The 18,175-nt window shown below is 63.9% G+C and overlaps 1 protein-coding gene across 2 annotated transcripts in view; it reads left to right on the forward strand.

The window, feature by feature from the left end:
• Positions 1–18,175, forward strand: part of GSE1 (Gse1 coiled-coil protein) — a 98,606-nt gene that overhangs the window by 24,181 nt on the left and 56,250 nt on the right. For both annotated transcript variants that reach the window (XM_041458683.1, XM_041458684.1), the window contains exon 2: positions 11,052–11,214. In XM_041458683.1, the coding sequence (XP_041314617.1) occupies positions 11,052–11,214 (163 nt within the window). The remainder of the gene's footprint in view (positions 1–11,051; positions 11,215–18,175) is intronic.

Consider the following 18,175-nt stretch of genomic DNA (forward strand, 5'->3'; position numbering starts at 1 on the left):
TGTCCCCCCCCCCATCCCATCCCATCCCATCCCATCCCATCCCATCCCATCCCATCCCATCCCATCCCAATACCGCCCCTACCCCCGGTCTGCAATTCCCTCCTCTCTGCCTGTACCCCCCTCACACTGTACCCCTCCATCCCCATCCTACATGCCCCCACTCCCTCCTGTATCCTCCCACCCCGCTGTGCCCCCCTCACCTGCCTGTACCCACCCTGTACCCCCAACCCCTGCCTGTACCCCCCTGGCTGTAGCCCCCCCTCCCACCCCTGTCCAGCCCTGAGGTGGGCACCCCATGGGGATTGTTAGGAGGATAAACCCTGTACCCCACCCCGACTTGTTGTGTGTCCCCCCCAGTTTTGCTGGGTGTATTTGGGATGGCTGTGGGGGGGCCCCTGTGGCCCCCTGACCCATGTCAGGTACTTGTGGGGGGGCTTTGTGCAACTTGCTGCAAACTTTGCGTGGTGCTGCCAGGTGCCTTCTGCACTTCCCATTTTTTTTCTGCGGTTTTATTTTAAAAAGTAGCAAAATGGTTTTCCTGCACCCCAGCAGGCCCATGCACCTCTCTAATGGGGTGCATGGGGGTGCACCCCAAAACGGGGGCTGCAGCAGATGTGCCCACCCTTGGGGGGCTCAGCTCTGGCTCCTGGGGGGCAGTAGGCAAAGGGTTGGGGGCACTTGGCCACTGGCAGCACGGGGCTCTGTCTGTGGGTGTTGGGGACACCCCCTGGTGCTCTGCTGGGCTGCTGAGCTGGCATGTGTCCCCCCAGTGAGAGGTGCTGCTGGCCTGTAGGGTGGCCCCCCTGGGCATTGCCAGTCCCGGCGTGGCCAGGGGATGCCCAAACCCACACCCAGAGCTCGGGGGGCGGCGCGCAGGGGGCTGCGCTCTGCTGTCTATCTGTCTGTCTGTCTGTCCGCAACTCCCACAGCTGCTGCCAGCCCAGGGTGAGGAGGGCGGCTGCCCGCACTGTTGGAGGGTGGGTGCCAAGCCACCAGCCCGCCTTGGCCGGAGGAGCCGTGTGCTGGGCCAGGAGCTGGGCTTGGAGCGCTCCGGCAGCGGGGTAAGGTCACCGCGACCGCCAGCGAGGTGGCCCTGCCAGGGCGTGCTGGCTCCTGCGTGCCAGGAGCCACGAGGTGGTGGCAGGAGCTGGACCTGGGGTCACTGAGCCACTCGCCAGGTGAACAGATCTCCTTTCATGGGCACAGGAGGCAGCTGGCTCTGCTGGCATCCTGCTGCTCGGCATTGCGGGGTTTCTGTAGGACAAGGGACTCGTTGTCCCCAAGGGGTGGCAGCAGCTTGGGGAACCCGTGTCCTGAAGGTGGGATGTGGCAACAAGGGGCAGTGCCAGCTGCTGGCGTGAGTGATGAGGTGTGGGGTGGCACTGGATGACCAAGGCACCTGTCCTGGCAGCAGAGAGGGAACAGAGTGGACACCACCAGTGCTCCTCGTCCCTGCATGTGGGGCTGGCTGTCCCCACGCAGCCCCGTGTGCCATCAGGGTGACTGGACTGGACTGGCACTTTCTGGTGTCGTTTTCTGCCCACCAGGTGTGGGGAGCTGAGGAGGGGTCATGCCACCATGCCAGGTGCTGCCATCTGGCCATGCTTGTCCCCATACAAAGCCCCAGCCCCACACTGGGGGTCCCTTCCCAAGTAAGTCACCACAGCTCTGTGTCACACACTGTATGTCACAAGGAGCCACAACACGAGGCTGGGGTCCCCCCATGGCAGCCCACCCCTGCCAGCTGGGGAAACTGAGGCAGTGGGGCAGGAGGCGGCTTGCCCAAGGGACGCAGTGCCAGGGCTGGGGAGAGCAAACAGGATTCTTGGCACGGGCTGGCAGTGCTGCGCTCTGCCTGCAGGCGAGGGTTGCTCTTTGCTGGGTGTGCAGTTTTGCTGCTGTTTTGCACCCCAGCTCTGTCTCCCTGGGGACTGTGCCTCTGTCCCCACGGGTGACAGCCCTCACCTTGGCGCTGGTGAACGGGGCAGTTATTTTTTCCCCCTCCAGTGGTGGCCGGTGCCCGGCGCTGTGTGTGGCAGGGCTGGCACGGAGAGCAGCTTGGCCTTGGCCCCCTGCCCGCTGCCGTGCCCTTTTCCAGAGGCAGCTGCCTGTGGGCATGGCTTGGCAGCTGTCCCTGCTGCGGGCTCGGCCGGGGCAGGACCCTGCTCCCCTGGGCTGCCGGGTCACCTCCGAGCAGGGTTGCAACACTCAGGGCCACCGCTGCCATGAGTTTGCAGTTCTCAGCTCAGCCGTGCCTTTTCCTCCGGGTTTCTGTGCCAGCTCCATCCCTAAAGCAGAGGAGAGGATGAACAAGGAGCTGGTTCTCCCCAGCATGCCGAAAAGTCCCTCTGGAGAGGCGCCCAGTGGCGTCACCCCTTGTAGAAGCGATGTGTCAGCTCTGAAAGCCCCTGGTTTTCCACCTCGGGGCTGTGTGCGGGAAAGGGGCGGTTCTGTCCCCGCTTCCAGGGCACACGCGAGCCCTCGGGGTGGTGGCATTCCCTGGTCCGGGCTGGGTTCCGTGCATCCCTCCCCTCCCAGCTCGCTTGCCAGCTAATGGCGCGGCTTATTCCTATGGCTTTTTAAGTGCTTAATGGCGCGCGGGGCTAATGATGCAGCTCCCTCTGTTCCTGCCGCCTGGATGGAGGGATGGATGGATGGATGGTGTCGGATAGCGCTGCCCGATCCTCCGGGAATGGGGACAGGGACACGAGGAGGGGCCCAGCCGGTGCCCCCGTGGAGCTGGGGCTGGGAGCAGGCGTCCTCCTGCCTCTCCTCCCTCCCCTGCACGGCTGCTCGGAGCAGTAATGTCACCATAAACGATATTTATCACGAGGTGATAAAAATCTATTTCCAGCGACCTCTTGGAAATGGCCCTCATAAAACCAGGCAGCAGACGGAGGCAGGAGGCAGACAGCGAGGAGGGGGCACGGGCAGGGAAATGGCTGTAATCAGCCACGGAGCAGAGGCTGGATGTGCAGGGGAGCTGGCCCTGCCATTCCCGACCCCGGGAAATGGATGGCAGCCGTCAAGGCCAGAGGGCTGCCCGGGCACAGCTGGGTGGATGCTCGGGCATCCCAGGGATTGAGCATCCTGGGATGGAGTATCCAGGCTGTGAAGTGAGGGCCAGAGGGATTTTTGTCTTTGGGTGAACAGGATGGGAGGGTTCTTTCCATCTTGGGGTGTTCCCAAAGTGACATCTGAGGGATCCTGGAGCTGGTCCTGGAGCAGCAGGCTGGGATGGGATGCTGGGCTACCAGCTTTCCTCCAGTGTTCCCAGCCATAGGGATGGCCCCCTCCACTGTCAGACACTGCTGGGTCACCCCAGAGCCCCCTGTGTCCCTCCTGGGGGGCCACCACTGGTCCCAGAGCCCCCCCAGCTCCATCCCTTCAGTGCTGATGGCCAGGTGCTGACTCAGCATCCCAACACTAATTACTGAGCCCATAGTGGATCCTGGCTGTAAATTCTCCATCAGGAGTGGTGGAAAACCTCCCTGGCTCCTTTCCCTGCTGACCTGAGCAGGGACTTTTGATCCTGTGTAATTCATTGGGGTGCTGACTTGGCAGGAGGTGTCTCATCCTTCCCCACCCAGCTTTGGGGTTCACTGCCCCCCAGGAATCCCTCCTCCCTGCAGAGGTCATTCCTGGCTGTGTGATGCTCAGCCCAGCTTTGTCCCCATTAGCACTGGGGACAGCCTGGGTGACCCCACGTCCTCACTGCACCCCGGGTGATGCTGCTGGTCTGGGCATTCCTGGGGGCTTCGCCAGGCTGGGGGCACAGAGGACACCTGAGCTCCCTTTTTGGGGCTGGGGAGGTGGGATTTGCTCCTAAAAATGGGGACAGTGCAGGACCCCCCGTGTTGTCCCCTGGGGGAGGAGATTGTGAGGGAAAACAGCTCCCAGCTGCAGGGTCTAATCTGCTGCTCTGATGAAGAGACTTTAATCACTTAAAGTAATTAACCAGGTGGGGCATTGGCTGGACTCCCCCACGCGCCTGGGTGTCCCCTGCCTGGGGTGGCTCCTTTGGGGGGGGACACGGGCTGGTGAGGTGGGGACAGGATGGGCGTGCAGCTCCCAGCCGTGGATCCTCACAGGGCTGTGCCAGGAGGGGACAGCGAGGACGATGGGGACATCCAGGACGATGGGAACATCATGTGCAGAACCTCAAGACCGCCGTGGCCGCGCAGGGACTCGATGCCACCGCGGGGCTCTGTCCCCACCTGGCGCGGGGCGCGCGGTGACACGGCGGGGTGTGCGTGGCAGGTATTATCCTGCATTAAAGGTTCCCCTTGCAGATGGTTCACGTTTAATCTGCGGCTTAAGGCAGCGCCGGACCTGGCGGTAAGTCCGTCTTTAGATGGCAGGCGGGAGCCGGGAACGGGCGCTAAGCTGCCCGCGGGATGGAGAAGGGGGACACGGCGGATCGAGGGACACGGATTGGGGCTTTAATGCCACCGTGCCACAAGCTGATCGCCCAGCCGGAGCGTGGCCCTCGCTGGGATTGCCGTGGTGTGCCCCCACAAGAGGGATAGGGACCCCCAGATGTGTCCCCTCACCCAGCAGAGCCTTGCACCGACCTGGCTGCTCCTCCCTGCCTCAGTTTACCCCTGAGCACGTGGGGATTGGCACGTGTGGGAATGTCCCGAAAACATGAGCTGCTGTGGGGTGGGTGGGGTTTTCCAGGGCGAAAAGCCCCTTGTGGCAGCCTCTGGTTCCCATGGCAGGTATTTAGGGTGGCGGGGAGGGGACACTGGTCACAGACCGCCCGGCAGCTCTGGAGCTGGAGGTGGGTGAGCTGTGCTGGGTTGTGGTGTCCCTGAGAGATGGGGAGCAGGGGCTGGGGCCGAGCAGCTGCGTGTCCTGTGGGGTCTCAGCAGGATTTGGGTGGCAGACACCAAGCTGCATCCCTCCCATCCCGGCTTTGGGCCCCAAGGTCTCTGGGGGACCTACAGCAGGGCTGGGGTCTGGTGACAGAGGGGGTGGGAGCTGCAGGGACACCTGAGGCCAGGGAGTGACTGCCCCAGCCAGGGCAGTTCGTCTCAGCGTGGAATGGCAGCATTGGAGCTGTTAACTCCGGAGTCTAATGATGACAGCGAAGGCTCTGTGCTGCACAACCTTGAGGAAATCCTTCTGGATTTGAAAAACTGATGGTTCCGTGCAGGGCCGGGACCAGGAGTGGCAGTGCTGCTGCCAGCCCTGCTGTCCGTGCGTGGGTGGGATGCACATCCTCACATCCTCCTCTGCCTCAGTTTCCCTGCCTTGAAAGGAGGCTGAAGGGGACATTCCCCAGCCTGGCAGGACTGGCAAACAGGAGCTAGAAATGTCCCCATGATGGGACAGGGACTGAGCAGGTCCCATCCTGCCCAGCCAGCCTGGTGCTGGGGTGATGGAGGGATGAGCACAGGGGGAATTTCGTGTGGAGCATTGTGGAATACAGCACTGCCCGGGCATGGGGTGGAGGTGCTGACATCCCCACCAGCCACAGCTCTTCCCACAACCTGGAGAAACTGAGGCACGGGAGGTGACACGGCGTGGCCAGGGTTGCCAGAGCAGCGAGCAGCCACCGATCCCCACGTCCAGAGCCCCAGAAGAGCTCGAGGAAAAGCCGGGAGCGGACGGCTGCGTGCCCCCCGCCTCCCCCTCCATCACCTCCCTGTTCGCTGGCGAACAAATGTCTGTTCTTGCAAAAAAAAGAAGTGACAGGGGTCGGCGCAGCGCTTTCCACATGACCTGCCCGGGAACAGAGGACGTCTTTGTTAATCCAGCGAGCTGTCAGTTCAGCCTCTTCACAAAAGGCATAAACCACTTATTGCTGCTCTCACCCCTGACCCCGGATCCGCCTGCGCGCCCTCCATTGTGCCGTCTCGAGGAAGCTGGCAAACAATTTCGGCTCCGGCTCCCCCTCCCCGCCGACGGCTGCACGCGGGGGCCGCTGCTTGCCCCGCCGGCGTGGGGAGCCACTGCGGGGGACCCCCCTACACACACACACACACACACACACACACACACAGAGCATCTCCTCCCCCGGCCGCATCTGCGCGCCCGCCGCCTCGCCTGGCAGCTGCTGCGAGGGGATGGGGGATGCCACAAAGAGAGCACTTCCCTCCCTGCAGCCGTGCCTCCCTCCCGGGGCTGCCGGAGCAGCTGGCCAGAGCCCCCCGGCTGCGGAGAGGGGCTGCTGGGTGCTGCACCCCGTGGCCCTCTGGCCGAAACCCCGTAATGAGAGGGGACAAAAGCTCCTTAGGGTCCCTGGCTGGGACGGGCTGGGACGGCGGCTTTAGCCAAAGCCGCTTATGGCCTGGCACAAAGCTGCTGGGAACGGCCCAGCTCCTCGGGGCTGGCGTGGATGGGGTGATGGTTGTGCCCTGCCAGCCTCAGGGTGCCCGGGGGGTCACACGGGGTGACAGCCGGGGGAGAGGGCTGAGCACGTGCCGCTCACCCTGTCCCCTTGAGCCCGGCACCCGGACCCCGTGGCGCGGCCGGTGTGCGCTGGAGCAATTAGATGCAGTCACTTTGGGGCTATATATAACCCAAATTGCTGCCTGCAGCTCGTTAGCTGCTGTCAGAGCCGCTGCGGCCGCGGCGCTGAGGTGGTGTCGCCGAGGGGGGGCTGGAGAGTGACGCAGGGACCTGCTGTTCCCTGGGGATGGGGAATGAGGGGGGCTGTGGTCATGCTGGGGTGGCCACAGGGTCAGACCCTCGCTGGGGATGGGGTCCTGGGGGGATGTGCTTCACCCCATGTGTCACACCAGCTTCTGCTCCGTGTGGCTGCAGTGACACGTGGGGGTCACAGCCAGGCCTGTCCCCCTGTCTGCTGTTCCCAGGGCTCGTGGCACAGCCTGTGTGAGTGTGCTGGGGCATGGGGGGCCACTGGTGCATCCCTCGCCCATGCCAGTAGTGTTTCCAGCCTCGTCTGCCCTTGCGGCATCCAGCCTGACCACAGTGTCCAGCCCCTTCCATCCGTGCCAGTTCCCGCCTGGGCTCGCGGCACGTCGCGGCTCCGCCGGCACACACCGGCCCCCGCGCCGGCGAGGAGCGCGGCACCTCGGGCTGTCTGGGGGCAGCTGTGAGATGAGTGCGAACATATTGTGTGGGCTCCTGGAGCAGGCGTCACGGTGTCGCTGCTGGAGAGCGAGCGGGAACCGCAGCCCTGCCGTGACAAACGGCTCCGGCACAGCCGCAGCCGTGCCCACGCGGGCGCCGCGGCACGGCCGGCACCGCCGCTGCTCCAGGACACGAAGCGGGGATCCGAGTGGGCAGCGATGCTCATGGGCAGACCCTCGGTGCATGGTGTCACCTGCCACCGCTGTGACCCGTCCCTCCAGCTGTATGAATTTCCTGGGGGGGTCACATCCCCATCTAGGGAAGGGTTAACGGCACTGTGTCTCAGTCTGGAGCCTTTTTCCCCCTTCCCCTCTTTAATGAGGAGTTAGCACAGCTGTAATTGTAGGTTCCAACTTTCCGCCAGCAAACACGCCTGAGAAACTTTAAATACGGTGGAGATGCATGGGCCCAGCCACCACCCCTCCCGTGGGCGCCCATCAGGGCCAAGCCATGCCACCAGCAGGCACCCCAGCTCCCCAGGGGCACCCCAGCCTGCTTTTGTGGGAAAACCCTCTGTTTCCAGGCTTCTGGGACAAGGATGAGAAGGGCAGAGGCTTCCTGGAGGGAAGAGCAGCTGGAACCGTCTGGGGGAACACACGGCAGGGGCTGTGCTGTGATAAAGCCCCAGCAGGAGCCAGGGGGCTTGAGGGCCTCAGCCACAAAGGGAACTGGGGGGAGCCTGCTCCTGCAGCCCTCAACATTCCAAAACCACCTTTTATCCTGAGCGCCGCCTCCCAGGCCTGGGGGGAGCCTGGGACAGTGAGGGGTTGTGTCCCCCAGGCCTTACAGCCAGCGCTCTGTGCATCCCCTGGGAAGGGCAGGATGTGGCTCCTCTGGGCTGGGCATCCTCCTCTCCTCATCCCTTGCTCACTCGCAGGAGCTGGCATCGATGCTGTGCCAAACCCCGTAGCTGTGCCGGTGCTTGCCAGGCTCCGTGCCCGCCGCCTTGCTGGGGTGATGCCAGCCAAGAGCCAGAGATTGCATCCACCCCCGGTGCCCTGGCAGAGCAGGGGTTTTCCGGGGTGCTGCCAGCCGGGAGGGTGGAGGTTGGGGTGATGCGGTGGGGGCTTTGCCGTGCCCGCGGCATTCCCGTGGGCGGCATTCCCGCGGGCGGGTGGCATTGGTGCTGTGCATGCTGCAGCCTGTCCCAGCAGCAGGGGAGGCGGAATGGGGAAGCCACGTTTTTTGGGTGTCCCGAAGGCACAGGAAGTGCGCTGGCGTGGCCTCCTGCCCTTTGCTTTCCCACTCCACCACTGCCATCCCAAAGCTGGGGCAGAGCTGGGAGCTGAGGCAGGTATTTAGCCCAGTGATGGGAGCAGAAGGAATGTGTCCTTGGTGGGGAGGGACGCACTGGGGACAGTGGGAACACTGGACATGGGGACACCATCCCCTGCCCTTGGTGCCATTCTGTCCGTGGACTGCCACGCTGCCTGCCCTGGGCACCATGCCAAGGGCAGGGGGGCACCTGGTGGTGTGGGGCACAGGTGACATGGTGGTGTCTGGCAGTGCCTCTCTGTGCCTGTCCCTGGAGGCCACCAGCTCTGTTTTGACCCCACTCAAGCTCTCCACATCCTTTATACCAAGAACCTGCTGGGATAGATGGGGACAGACACCACCCAGGTGGCGTTTGAGGAGTGTCATGCCATGGGGCCATCTCTGCCAGCTCTGGCTGGAGCCTTTTCCCCGTGGTTTTGCCACTTGTGGAGCTGGCCTCTGTGCCAGCTCCATTCTTCCCAGGTTAATAACATCACATAACGATGTCACATTGCTGTCACCTTGCTGCACACCTACCCCTGACCTGGATGTGCCTGAGGCTGTGCCCTGTGTCCCTGATCCCTGTTGTGGATCTGTCCTGGGAGCTGTTTCAGGCTCATCCATCTGTGTGTCACGAGCGGGCTGGCCTCAGCTCAGCACCACTCAGCAAGCACAGATCCTGCTCCCCTCTCTCCATCCCTGGAAACATGTAGGATAAGCATCTCCCAGAGCCAGGAGGAGCTGAGCTTTATCACAGTGGGACATGGGGGATCTGCCAGCTCTCCCCTCAAATTTCAGCACTTGGTGCCAGAGCACCCTTCCCTCCCAGCCTCCTCCCAAGCACCTCAGGGTGCTGCTTAGCAAATTAGCACCCAAATCAACCTGCTGACCTCTAATGGGGGTTGAGTCTTTGAGGACGTGGCTGGGGAGGAAGGCCCCCACTCCGAGGGGCTGCCGCCATGCTTTATCTGGGTGGACAGATCCCTCCTAATTGAGCAGATATTCCGTGTTCGCAAACAGATGGCTCCTTTGCATCAATTATTCCTTATCTGTGTAACCGGGGATGATTTGCTGACAGATAGTGCCGGGTGAAGTTAAAGCAAGGAGGCGGCCGGTGCTCCATGCGGAGCCTGGGGGTCCCAGGGGACACGGCTGGTGAGGGGGGGTGGGATCCTGGCTGCCCTTGGGCAGGTGGGACCCGTCTCCGGTGCCTTTGCATCTCAGCATCCCTTGGCAGGAAAACAGAGGGGTGGGGGCTGCTGGTGCTGTGGGGCTGATGGGTGGTTGGAGTGTGGGTTGGGGTCTGGGGGGCTCCCTGGGGAGCAGGATGGTGCCAGCTTTGGCCCGGCTGTCAAAACCCACTTTCCCCACCAAGACCCTGGTCTGTGACTTGCCAGCTGTGTCTTGCCCAATGCTGCTGTGACACATGATGGGGAGTGATTAATGCTAATTAATGATTAGTTGCTCCGGGTATCAAAGTGCGCCCCAGCCTTTCCCATGCCCACAGGTAGGGGATTGCTGCCTGCTGCTGCCGGTGGCATTGTCCTGGGAGGAGGAGCAGTGGCACGGCCTCCCCTCTGGGACATCCTTGCCACCTCCAGGGATCCCACACCAAGCTGTCAGGGATGGGGACTGATCCCTGGGCTTGTCCCCTGCCTGCTGTGAAAGTCACCTTCTGTTAATCACTGGGAAAGAGAGGAGCATCCTGCCATCACCAGGGCAGCTGGTGGCACCCCGCCAGTTGGGGCTGGGACGTGGTGGCACTCGAGGACTCACGGGATGTGCGGCGCTGCCATATGGATTCCATAAATTAAACCTTTCCAGGAAGCAAACGGTAAATTTATATGTCCGCTCGTGTGCGTGGTTCATTGAGTCTAAGGGCTTCCCAGCAAAGCATCCACCGACCATCCATCTCCATGTTTATAGGAGTAATCCCAAGCAAAACAGGATCAACATAAAATCCTCACCATGCTCCTAATGTCCCCAAGTCAGGCGCACTGTGTCCCCTGTGGATGTCACCTGTGGCAGGGGGAGGTCACCTGAGCCCCAGCCTACCCGGGGTGGGCACAGCATCCTGTGAACCTGGGCTGTCCGTGTGTCTTTCCCAGGGTGGCACAACAGCACTGGGATGAGCGTTGTGTCACTGGCTGTTGCTTTATTAAAGCTAAACAGGAGCGGTGACAGCCAGGCTGTGTGCCCGGGCAGCAGGGTGACAGCTACAACAAACCCCAGGCCACAGCAGCGCCCGGGGGTCGAGGAGGGGGACTGTCCCCAAACAAGGCACAGCGGGAATGCCATCCCCATCCCAGCAGCACGTTTCCCTCGCCCGCCTGGCAGGGAAGGCGATGGGGGGTTGTTGATCTCGAGTAAACACTGCCCGGTTGAGTAATCGGGAGCTGCCTAACCGGCCAGCTGCCGCCGGCGGGCGAGGGGACGCCGCTTTGATTCATGTCCTTGCCCCCCCTGCAGCCTTTCTTGTCTGGCTGTGCTGGGAGCCATCGGCCGGATCCAGCTGTAGCCCCGCGGCGCGGGCTGGCGTGCGGCTCCCGTGCTGGCCACGTGCACCGGCCGGCAGGAAAACAAAAGCATCTTGTGTCTGTGCACCCCAAACCCCACCCCGTGCCCCCAACCCGTGCCGGCGCTGCTCCGACCGGGAGAGGCAACGGCGCTGAGTCTCTGTCCTGCTTCTCTTCCAGGCGTCCTCTTCGTCCCTGGAGACAGCCACCACCAAGGCTGCGGCCGGCGAGTCCCGGCACCGGGTGGCCAGCGCTGGGGAGAGCCCGGGAACGGGCAGCACTGTCCCGGACATCGGCCAGCGGACGCCTTTGGATGCAGAGGGTGCGGACGCTGGAGCCACAAGTAGGTGATGCGGGGGGATACTGGAGGGTACACGGCTGCCATTCCAAAGGGATGTCCCCTGTCCCACTGTGGGGTGACCATCAGCCCGATGTGCTGCTTGGGACTCCTGGTAAAGGCTCGTGCCCAGCGGCTTGGGGTTGGGATCCAACACCCGCAGCCCCGCTGGGAAGGTGACCCCGACAGCACCGCAGTCCCTGCCCGCCATCCCCGGGGCCGTGAGTCAGGCCGTGGGCGCCAGGGAGAGAGAGCCGCGGTGTTGGGCTGGCTGTGCTGGGGAGCTGGGGGGCCCCCGGGGCTGGGATGGACCGCGGCTCCGGGGACTCGGCCGCCCTGTCCGTCAGGAGCAGCAGCATTTTTAGGAGAGGCATCACGCGTGCTTCCCGCCTGCCGCCTCCCTGGACCGGCTTGTTTGCCAGCCCTTCCCGGCGGGCGCGCCGGGCCGTGTTGTGCTGGGCCATGCCAGGCTCCTTTGATCCGGTAACAACCGCCGGTGCCGGTTCCTGGCGTTGGGCTGGGAAGAGTCAGGAACCGCAAGGTGCAGCGGGCAGGAAGCTGGGGCAGGCAGGGAGAGCCAAGGGGCAGCCTGCAGGGCCAGGGGGCTGCTTGCTGGTGGGCATTTGTGACCCCTCACATTCCCTAAGAAGGATACTTCTCAGGAACGCAGTGGCCCGTGTCACCCATCGATCAGCCCCACAGGGATTTAGCTGTAGTTTGGGGACCCCGCAAGGCGCTGTGTCGTCCCGGGGGGGGGGGGGGGGGGGGGGGGGCAGGATGCATTTACAAGCTGCTCACAGCCCAGCCGGCAGTGGCGTGGAGGCAAGCTGGGAGCCGTGGCCTGGAACGGGCCCGCTGGAGTCAGCTCGGGATTTATTACCCTGCCAGTGGCTGCCGGGCAAAGGTGACAGTGACTAATGGCTTGTTACACGCCTGCCACATCTCATCTGCGCGCTGCGTCCGGCTGCTGCGCTCCCAGCCCTGCTGTGCAGGCAGCCTGCGCTGCGTCCCTTCCAGGGGAGTACACAGGGGTGACCCCCCCTCTGCCCCTGCGGGGACCTCGGCCAGAGAGGGTGACAATGACAGCTGGACAGCTTGGCATGGGATCTATCCTTGTGCTGAGCTTGGAGACCCACACTGTCAGCGTTGCCTGTGGCCAGGCAGAGCCAGGCTGGCATCTGTGGGAGCACCTCCATATCTTGGGGGTGGTGACACATCCCAGGGTGTCCTGCTGAGCCTTGTGTGACACACGGGACTTCCCAGTGCACAAAATCCCTTTGTGGTTGCCAAACCATGAGGCACTGCTCTGCCAGCACGATGTCAATCCCATGCCAGGGTGGCTGGGCTGGGATGCCGGGGGGATCCTGCGTGCGTGTCCGGATGGATGCTGACGGAACCACAAATGCATTCACCAGGAAAATTAAAAAATTAACAGGCATTGGCTCGCTCTAGATTAGTAAAGGCAGGAGATAAAAGCGGCTCTTTATACCTTGTGAGAATTGCTGATAAGGGCATTTGTTCCTCTGTATTCTTTAAAAAGAATGCAATAAAAATTTAAAATAGAACGGGAAAAGGGAGTTGGGGGGGGGAGAAGCACGAGGAGGGTGGGGGGGAAGCACGAGGAGGACTGGGGGGGTGGCGGGCAGCAACGGCACCGCGGCAGCACCGGCGTGGTGGGCACTGGGGCCTGTTGGAGGAAGAGGAGGAGGATGGAGGGGATGCAGAGGCAAGGGTGAGCGGGGAAGGGATTTGGAGGGGTGTGTGTGTTGTGGTGTGGCAGTTTGTTTGGGGACAGCTGGGTGTCCCTGTCATGGCCTGTGTCTCCTCCTGCAGAGATGCCAGTTCATGGCTGGCAGTGCCAGGATGAGATTCCTCACCAAAGCCTCCTTCCTGCCCTAGGGAGGTGGGGGTCTGGCCTGTCCGAGCCAGCCGAGCCTGTCTGGCACGTGGAGCCGACTGATGTGGCCGGTGAATGATGGACAACTTCCTCCTGGGCGAGTGGGCCGAGCCCCATCCCACTCATGTCACTGGTGTCCCCAAGCCCAGGTGATGGTGGGATGGCACAGGGGTGACCACCACCGTCCCCACCTGGGAGGGACAGTGCTGTTCCCTCTCCCACACCTGGCACAGGGGGTGCCTGGGGCATTGGGGCACCCCGAGGGGGCTGCCCTGGGAACACCCCTTATTTCTGCAGGATCTGGGCTCAGGACCACCCTGGGTGCTCCCTGTGCTGAGCCACACTGGCACCCCTGAGCCCCAGGGCATCTTGGAGCAGTTTTGGGGTGGGGGTCAAAGGCCTGGCTCCCACCCAGCCCCTTGCCCCCATCAGCACCTGGCACAGGCATCCCCGCATCTCTACATTTGGGGAGGGGTCACCTGTGCACCGTGATCAGGACTGACACCCCCATCACCTAAATTCTTGACAAGCTGCAGAGAGACAGAAACCCCGCGGGACCCCCCCGCACGGGGGGCCTGCCCTGCCCTGCCCGGCCCGGCCCCCGGTGAGTCACGCTCCAGCCGTGCGGCTCTCGGGGCGGCGGGCGGGCGCCGAGGGAAGCAGGAAGCGGCGGGGGAAGGCTCGGCACGGCTCGGCTCGGCTCGGCTCCGCTCCGCTCCGCTCCCTCCGGCGCTGCCCATGGAGGAGCGCAGCCCCCGTTGGACAGCGCGGCCCGCGGGTGAGTGACCCCCCCCCCTCTCACCACGGGGACCCCCCAGCAGCGCCGTGGGGAGGGGGCAGCGGGGTCCCCCCGCCCGGGTGGGAGTTGTGCTGGAGGGGTGGGATGGGGCTGGTGTGATCCAGCTCCTCTGCTGGGGGGTCTGGAGTGGGGGATGGAGGTCACCCAGGGGGCGGGGGACCCTGTGGTGGGGGGGACAGAGGTCACCCTGGGGCTGAGAGAGACTGTGCTGTGGGGGATGGAGGTCACCCTGGGGTTGGGAGACCCCATGGTATAGGGGGTGGAGGTCGCCCTGAGATTTGGGGGCACGGTTGTTTGGTGAATGGAGGTCACCCTGGAGTTAGGGGATCTCATGGTGTAAGGGGCAGAGGTCGCCTTGTGTTTAGGGGAAGCCATGGTATGGGGGATGGAGATCTCCCTGGTTTGGGGAACCCCATTGCAAGGGGAACAGAGGTCACCCTGGGTCTGGAGGAACCCATGGTTTGGGAGACCAAGGTCACCCTGGGGTTGAGAGACCCCGTGGTTGCCCTGGGGTTAGGGGTCCCTGTGATGTGGGGGATGGAGGTCACCTTGGAGTTTGGGGACCCCACTGTGTGCGGACTGATGTCACCCCAGAGTTCGGGGATCCCGTGACACAGAGGGTGGTGGTCACCCTGAGCTTCGGGGGTCACTGTTGTTTGGGGAATGGAGGTCACCCTGAGGCAGGGGGACACTGTGGCCTGGAGGATGGAAGTTGCCTTTGGCTTGGAGGCCCTTACTGTGTGAGGAGTGGAGGTCGCCCTGGTGGAGGGGTACCCCATCATGCGGGGGACAGAGGTCACCCCAAGCTTCGGGTGCCATGTGATGTCGTGGACAGAGGTCACCCTGGCCTTGGGGGACCCCATGGTGTGGAAAATGGAGGTTGCTTTGGAGCTGGGCATCCAGCTGGGGAATGTTGTGAGGAGATGAGACCCTCTGGGTTATGTGGCCTCAGGATCTGGGGCCAGCTGAGGTGCTCAGTCCCCATGACCCACATTCTAGAGAGACCCTTGGGGTCATTTCCCATGGCTGGCAGGGCGCAGGCTGGCCCTGACCTTGCCCCTTCTCCTTGCCTTGGTGCCTGCCCCTCTGTCAATGCAGGCACACAGGGTGCAGCGTGGGGCCATGCCTCAGTTTACCCACCAATATTTCTGGACACCCAAGACTGCTGGAGCTGGGGAGGGACCGTGTTGCTGACTGAGCCGGACGCGGGAAGCCCCGGCACCGCACCCTGTGCCGGGGTGATGCCGCGGCCCCGGCGTCTCGCCTGCCTCCGCCTTTATTGCCCTGCTCCGTCCTGGCTCTTCCAGCCCTGCCTGTGTTGCCTGCCGTGCCCTTCGCCCTGCGGCCGTGCCCTCGTGTCTGCTTTGCATGGTGACAAGGGTGCCAGTCCCCAATGGGTGGCATCTGTCAATCGAGTGCCCCATTGGAACATCTGTCCCCAAGCCCTGGGCGAGCGCCCACTGCCAGCACTTGGAGCAGCAGGGCTGCGTGCCCCGCTCTCTTCATCCTCATCCCCATCCTCCTCCCGTGGCTGGGGGCACAGAGCTGTGGGTGCCACGTGGGTGCCCGCTGGGCCACGAGCAGGATCCAGATCCAGGCAGGGAGTTAATGGAGGGAAAAGGCAGCGGGAAGCCAGCGCCTCTTCCTGCAAGGGCGCGCGTGCGCCGGCGAGCACCGGGGTGAGCCCGTGTGGTTTGTGGGTGTGAGCGAGGCGAGCGTGCGCCCGGCTGCGTGTGCGCCCTGTTTGTGTAACCTGCCGGGGAGCGCCACGGGCAGGGCTGGCCAGCCAAGGCTGGGGGGTCACACAGGGCTGGGTGGGTCACACAGGGCTGGGGGGTCGCTGTGCAGGGGGGGCTGGCTGTGAGCACATGTGTTTCTCTGTGTGTGTGAGCGTTGCACAACCGCGGGGTGTGAAGCGCTGCGTGCTGAGCGCGGTGACCCCTGGCTGGGGGCACGCGGGGTGCGTGTGCCTGCACGTCCCGCTGGGGCTGCGCTCCTGTGCGCGCACACGGGGCCTGTTCTGGCCGGTGGAGGGGGGTGAGCGTGTTGGCTGCAGGGCAGGGAGCTGCAGCGAGGAGATGGTGGCTTTGGCGGGGGGCCAGGCTGCCGGGGGGCGCAGGGGGGGTGCCGAAGGACGCAGGACAGTTTATTCCTTGCTGGCACGCCAGTGGCTAGGACAGGGGTACAGGTTGGGGGGCAGCTTGAGGAGGGGGTGTTAGTTTTAATCGCTGTTTGTTCCCAGCCCTCTCCCTCAGCCTGCTGTCTGGCCTGTGGGAGGTTGAGGCCTGGAGGGGCTGTTCCTGGGGGGTTTGTGCCTGCGCCAGCCATGTGGGAGCTGGTGGTGCTCTCCCCCACATCAGGGCACGGTGCCATGGGTCACACCTCTGTCCCGGAGCCCTGGCACTGCCACCAGCTCCGGGTGTAAGGCCTGGCCTCACTGTGGGCAGCAGCAGATGGCCTCTGTCATCACAGCCCGGTGGGGACACCCAACCCAGAGCGCCGTGTGCTGGCAGTGCTGGGGTGCCTCACCCACCTGTGGGGTGCTGGGTGCCCTGAGGGGCTGTGGGGCAGCCGCGCCGAGCCCCGAGAAGGAGCAGCCGGGACAGAGCTTGGCCTGCGGCGGCTGCCCGGGCATGCTGCCAGGGGGATTGCCCTTGAACTGGCCCTTGCCATGCCTCGTGCTTCATGCCCCGGCTGCCCCACGTCCCCCCCACGTCCCCCCAGCCCGGCACCCCGCTGCCCGCCGGCGGTTGCAGCGCGGGGCGGGAGGAAGCGCCCCAGAGCTCCCGCGCCCCTAACGGCGGCCGCCTTATCTCGGGGCCTTCTGGGCCCCCCCAGCCCTTATCTGCCACGGCCGTTGGCCCTGGCTGGGCTCGCAGCCCCCCCTCGGCCCCCCCAGTCCCTGCGGGGTCAGCCCTTGGGGGCGGCCGCTTGGCAGCCTGCCCCCTCGATCCTTTTTGAAGTTTCAAATCCATTTAAGTCAAGAGGAGGGAAAGTTATTGCCTCTAAAGCCCCTTGCGTTGAGCAGTAAATCCTCTTTGCTGGGCCAGCGCCGCCTCCGAGCACCCGCGGGACCGGGGGGTGACTCCTGGAGGGGGGGGTACAGCCTGAATGTGTGTGTCCCCAACACCCTGCAGGCGGGTGCTTTGTGGCTGGGAGGGAGTGGGAACCCCAAAACATGGTCAGTGTGAGGTTGGGGTTCCTTTGAAACACCCCAGCTGAGCAGGAAACAACATTTCACTGCTGCTTGCCCACCATTTGCTCAGTGCCTCCTTGCTCACCCCGATTTGGCCCAGAAAGGGGGTTCCCCTTGTGACATCAATGCCCTGGTGTCCCCAGCAGCGTGGCACAGCACCCCCCCTGCTGCTGTGCACCCTCTTTGAGCCTGAGCTGAGGAGCTGGATGTGCTGCCGGCACGCTGGCGTGTTTTATTTGATTTCCTTTCTCCCGAGCTGGCAATATTTAAATATTAATGCCTGCCTCTAATTGCTGGGTCAGAGGAGCGGGGCGGCGCGGGAACGGGTGCAGGGGCGGCTGATTTTGTTGTCTCGGGGAGTGTTTGCCGAGGAAAAATGTTTGTGCACACACACATAATTTTACTCCCTTGCGATTTACTTGGCCTTGGGAGTGATGCAGCGGGGGGAGGCTGAGCCGTGATGCCACCGGGCCATCATTTTGCAGCAGGGCACCCACCCCCCGCATCCGGGGACCCTTCCCGCAGAGGGATTGCTAATAGCAGGGGAGGGGGGTGTTTTATTTTCTCTCCGGGCAGCGCGGCGTCAGATGCTTGCGTGCTCGCTTCCTGTAATAAAGCGACCGCCGGCGCGCTTGTCACCTGCTCTCTGTTGTGCTGCCAAGCGCAGACATGCCGCTTCTCGCTGCGGGCCCTGGCGTGCTCCCCGCTGCCGCCGCCGCTCCGTGCCCGCCGCGGGCGCTCGCCCCGTGCCAGCGCGGCGGTAGCAGGTGTTTGGGCAGGGTGTGATGGTGCCTGTTGCCGCACGCCCCGTGCGGGTGGAGGCCGTTTAACTGTTCCTCGCCGCGGCCGTGCCCCCTTTGACGCCCTCCCTGCTTGGCACTGGGGGGTCCCGCTCCCCTGCGAGCGTTGGCAGAGCCAGCCCAGCTGCAGGCAGGTGGCTCCGGTTGTCCCCAGCTGTGCGGCGCAGTTGGAGCGGGGAGGTCCGTGCGGCGTGTGCCACGCAGGGGCTGTGCAAGCTGCTTGGCACTGCTGTTGCCCACCGTGCTGTGCCGTACCGTGCCGTGCAGCTGGCTTG

This window comes from Pyrgilauda ruficollis, unplaced genomic scaffold (assembly GCF_017590135.1).
Source record: "Pyrgilauda ruficollis isolate IOZ18807 unplaced genomic scaffold, ASM1759013v1 scaffold13, whole genome shotgun sequence".
Taxonomy (NCBI): domain Eukaryota; kingdom Metazoa; phylum Chordata; class Aves; order Passeriformes; family Passeridae; genus Pyrgilauda; species Pyrgilauda ruficollis.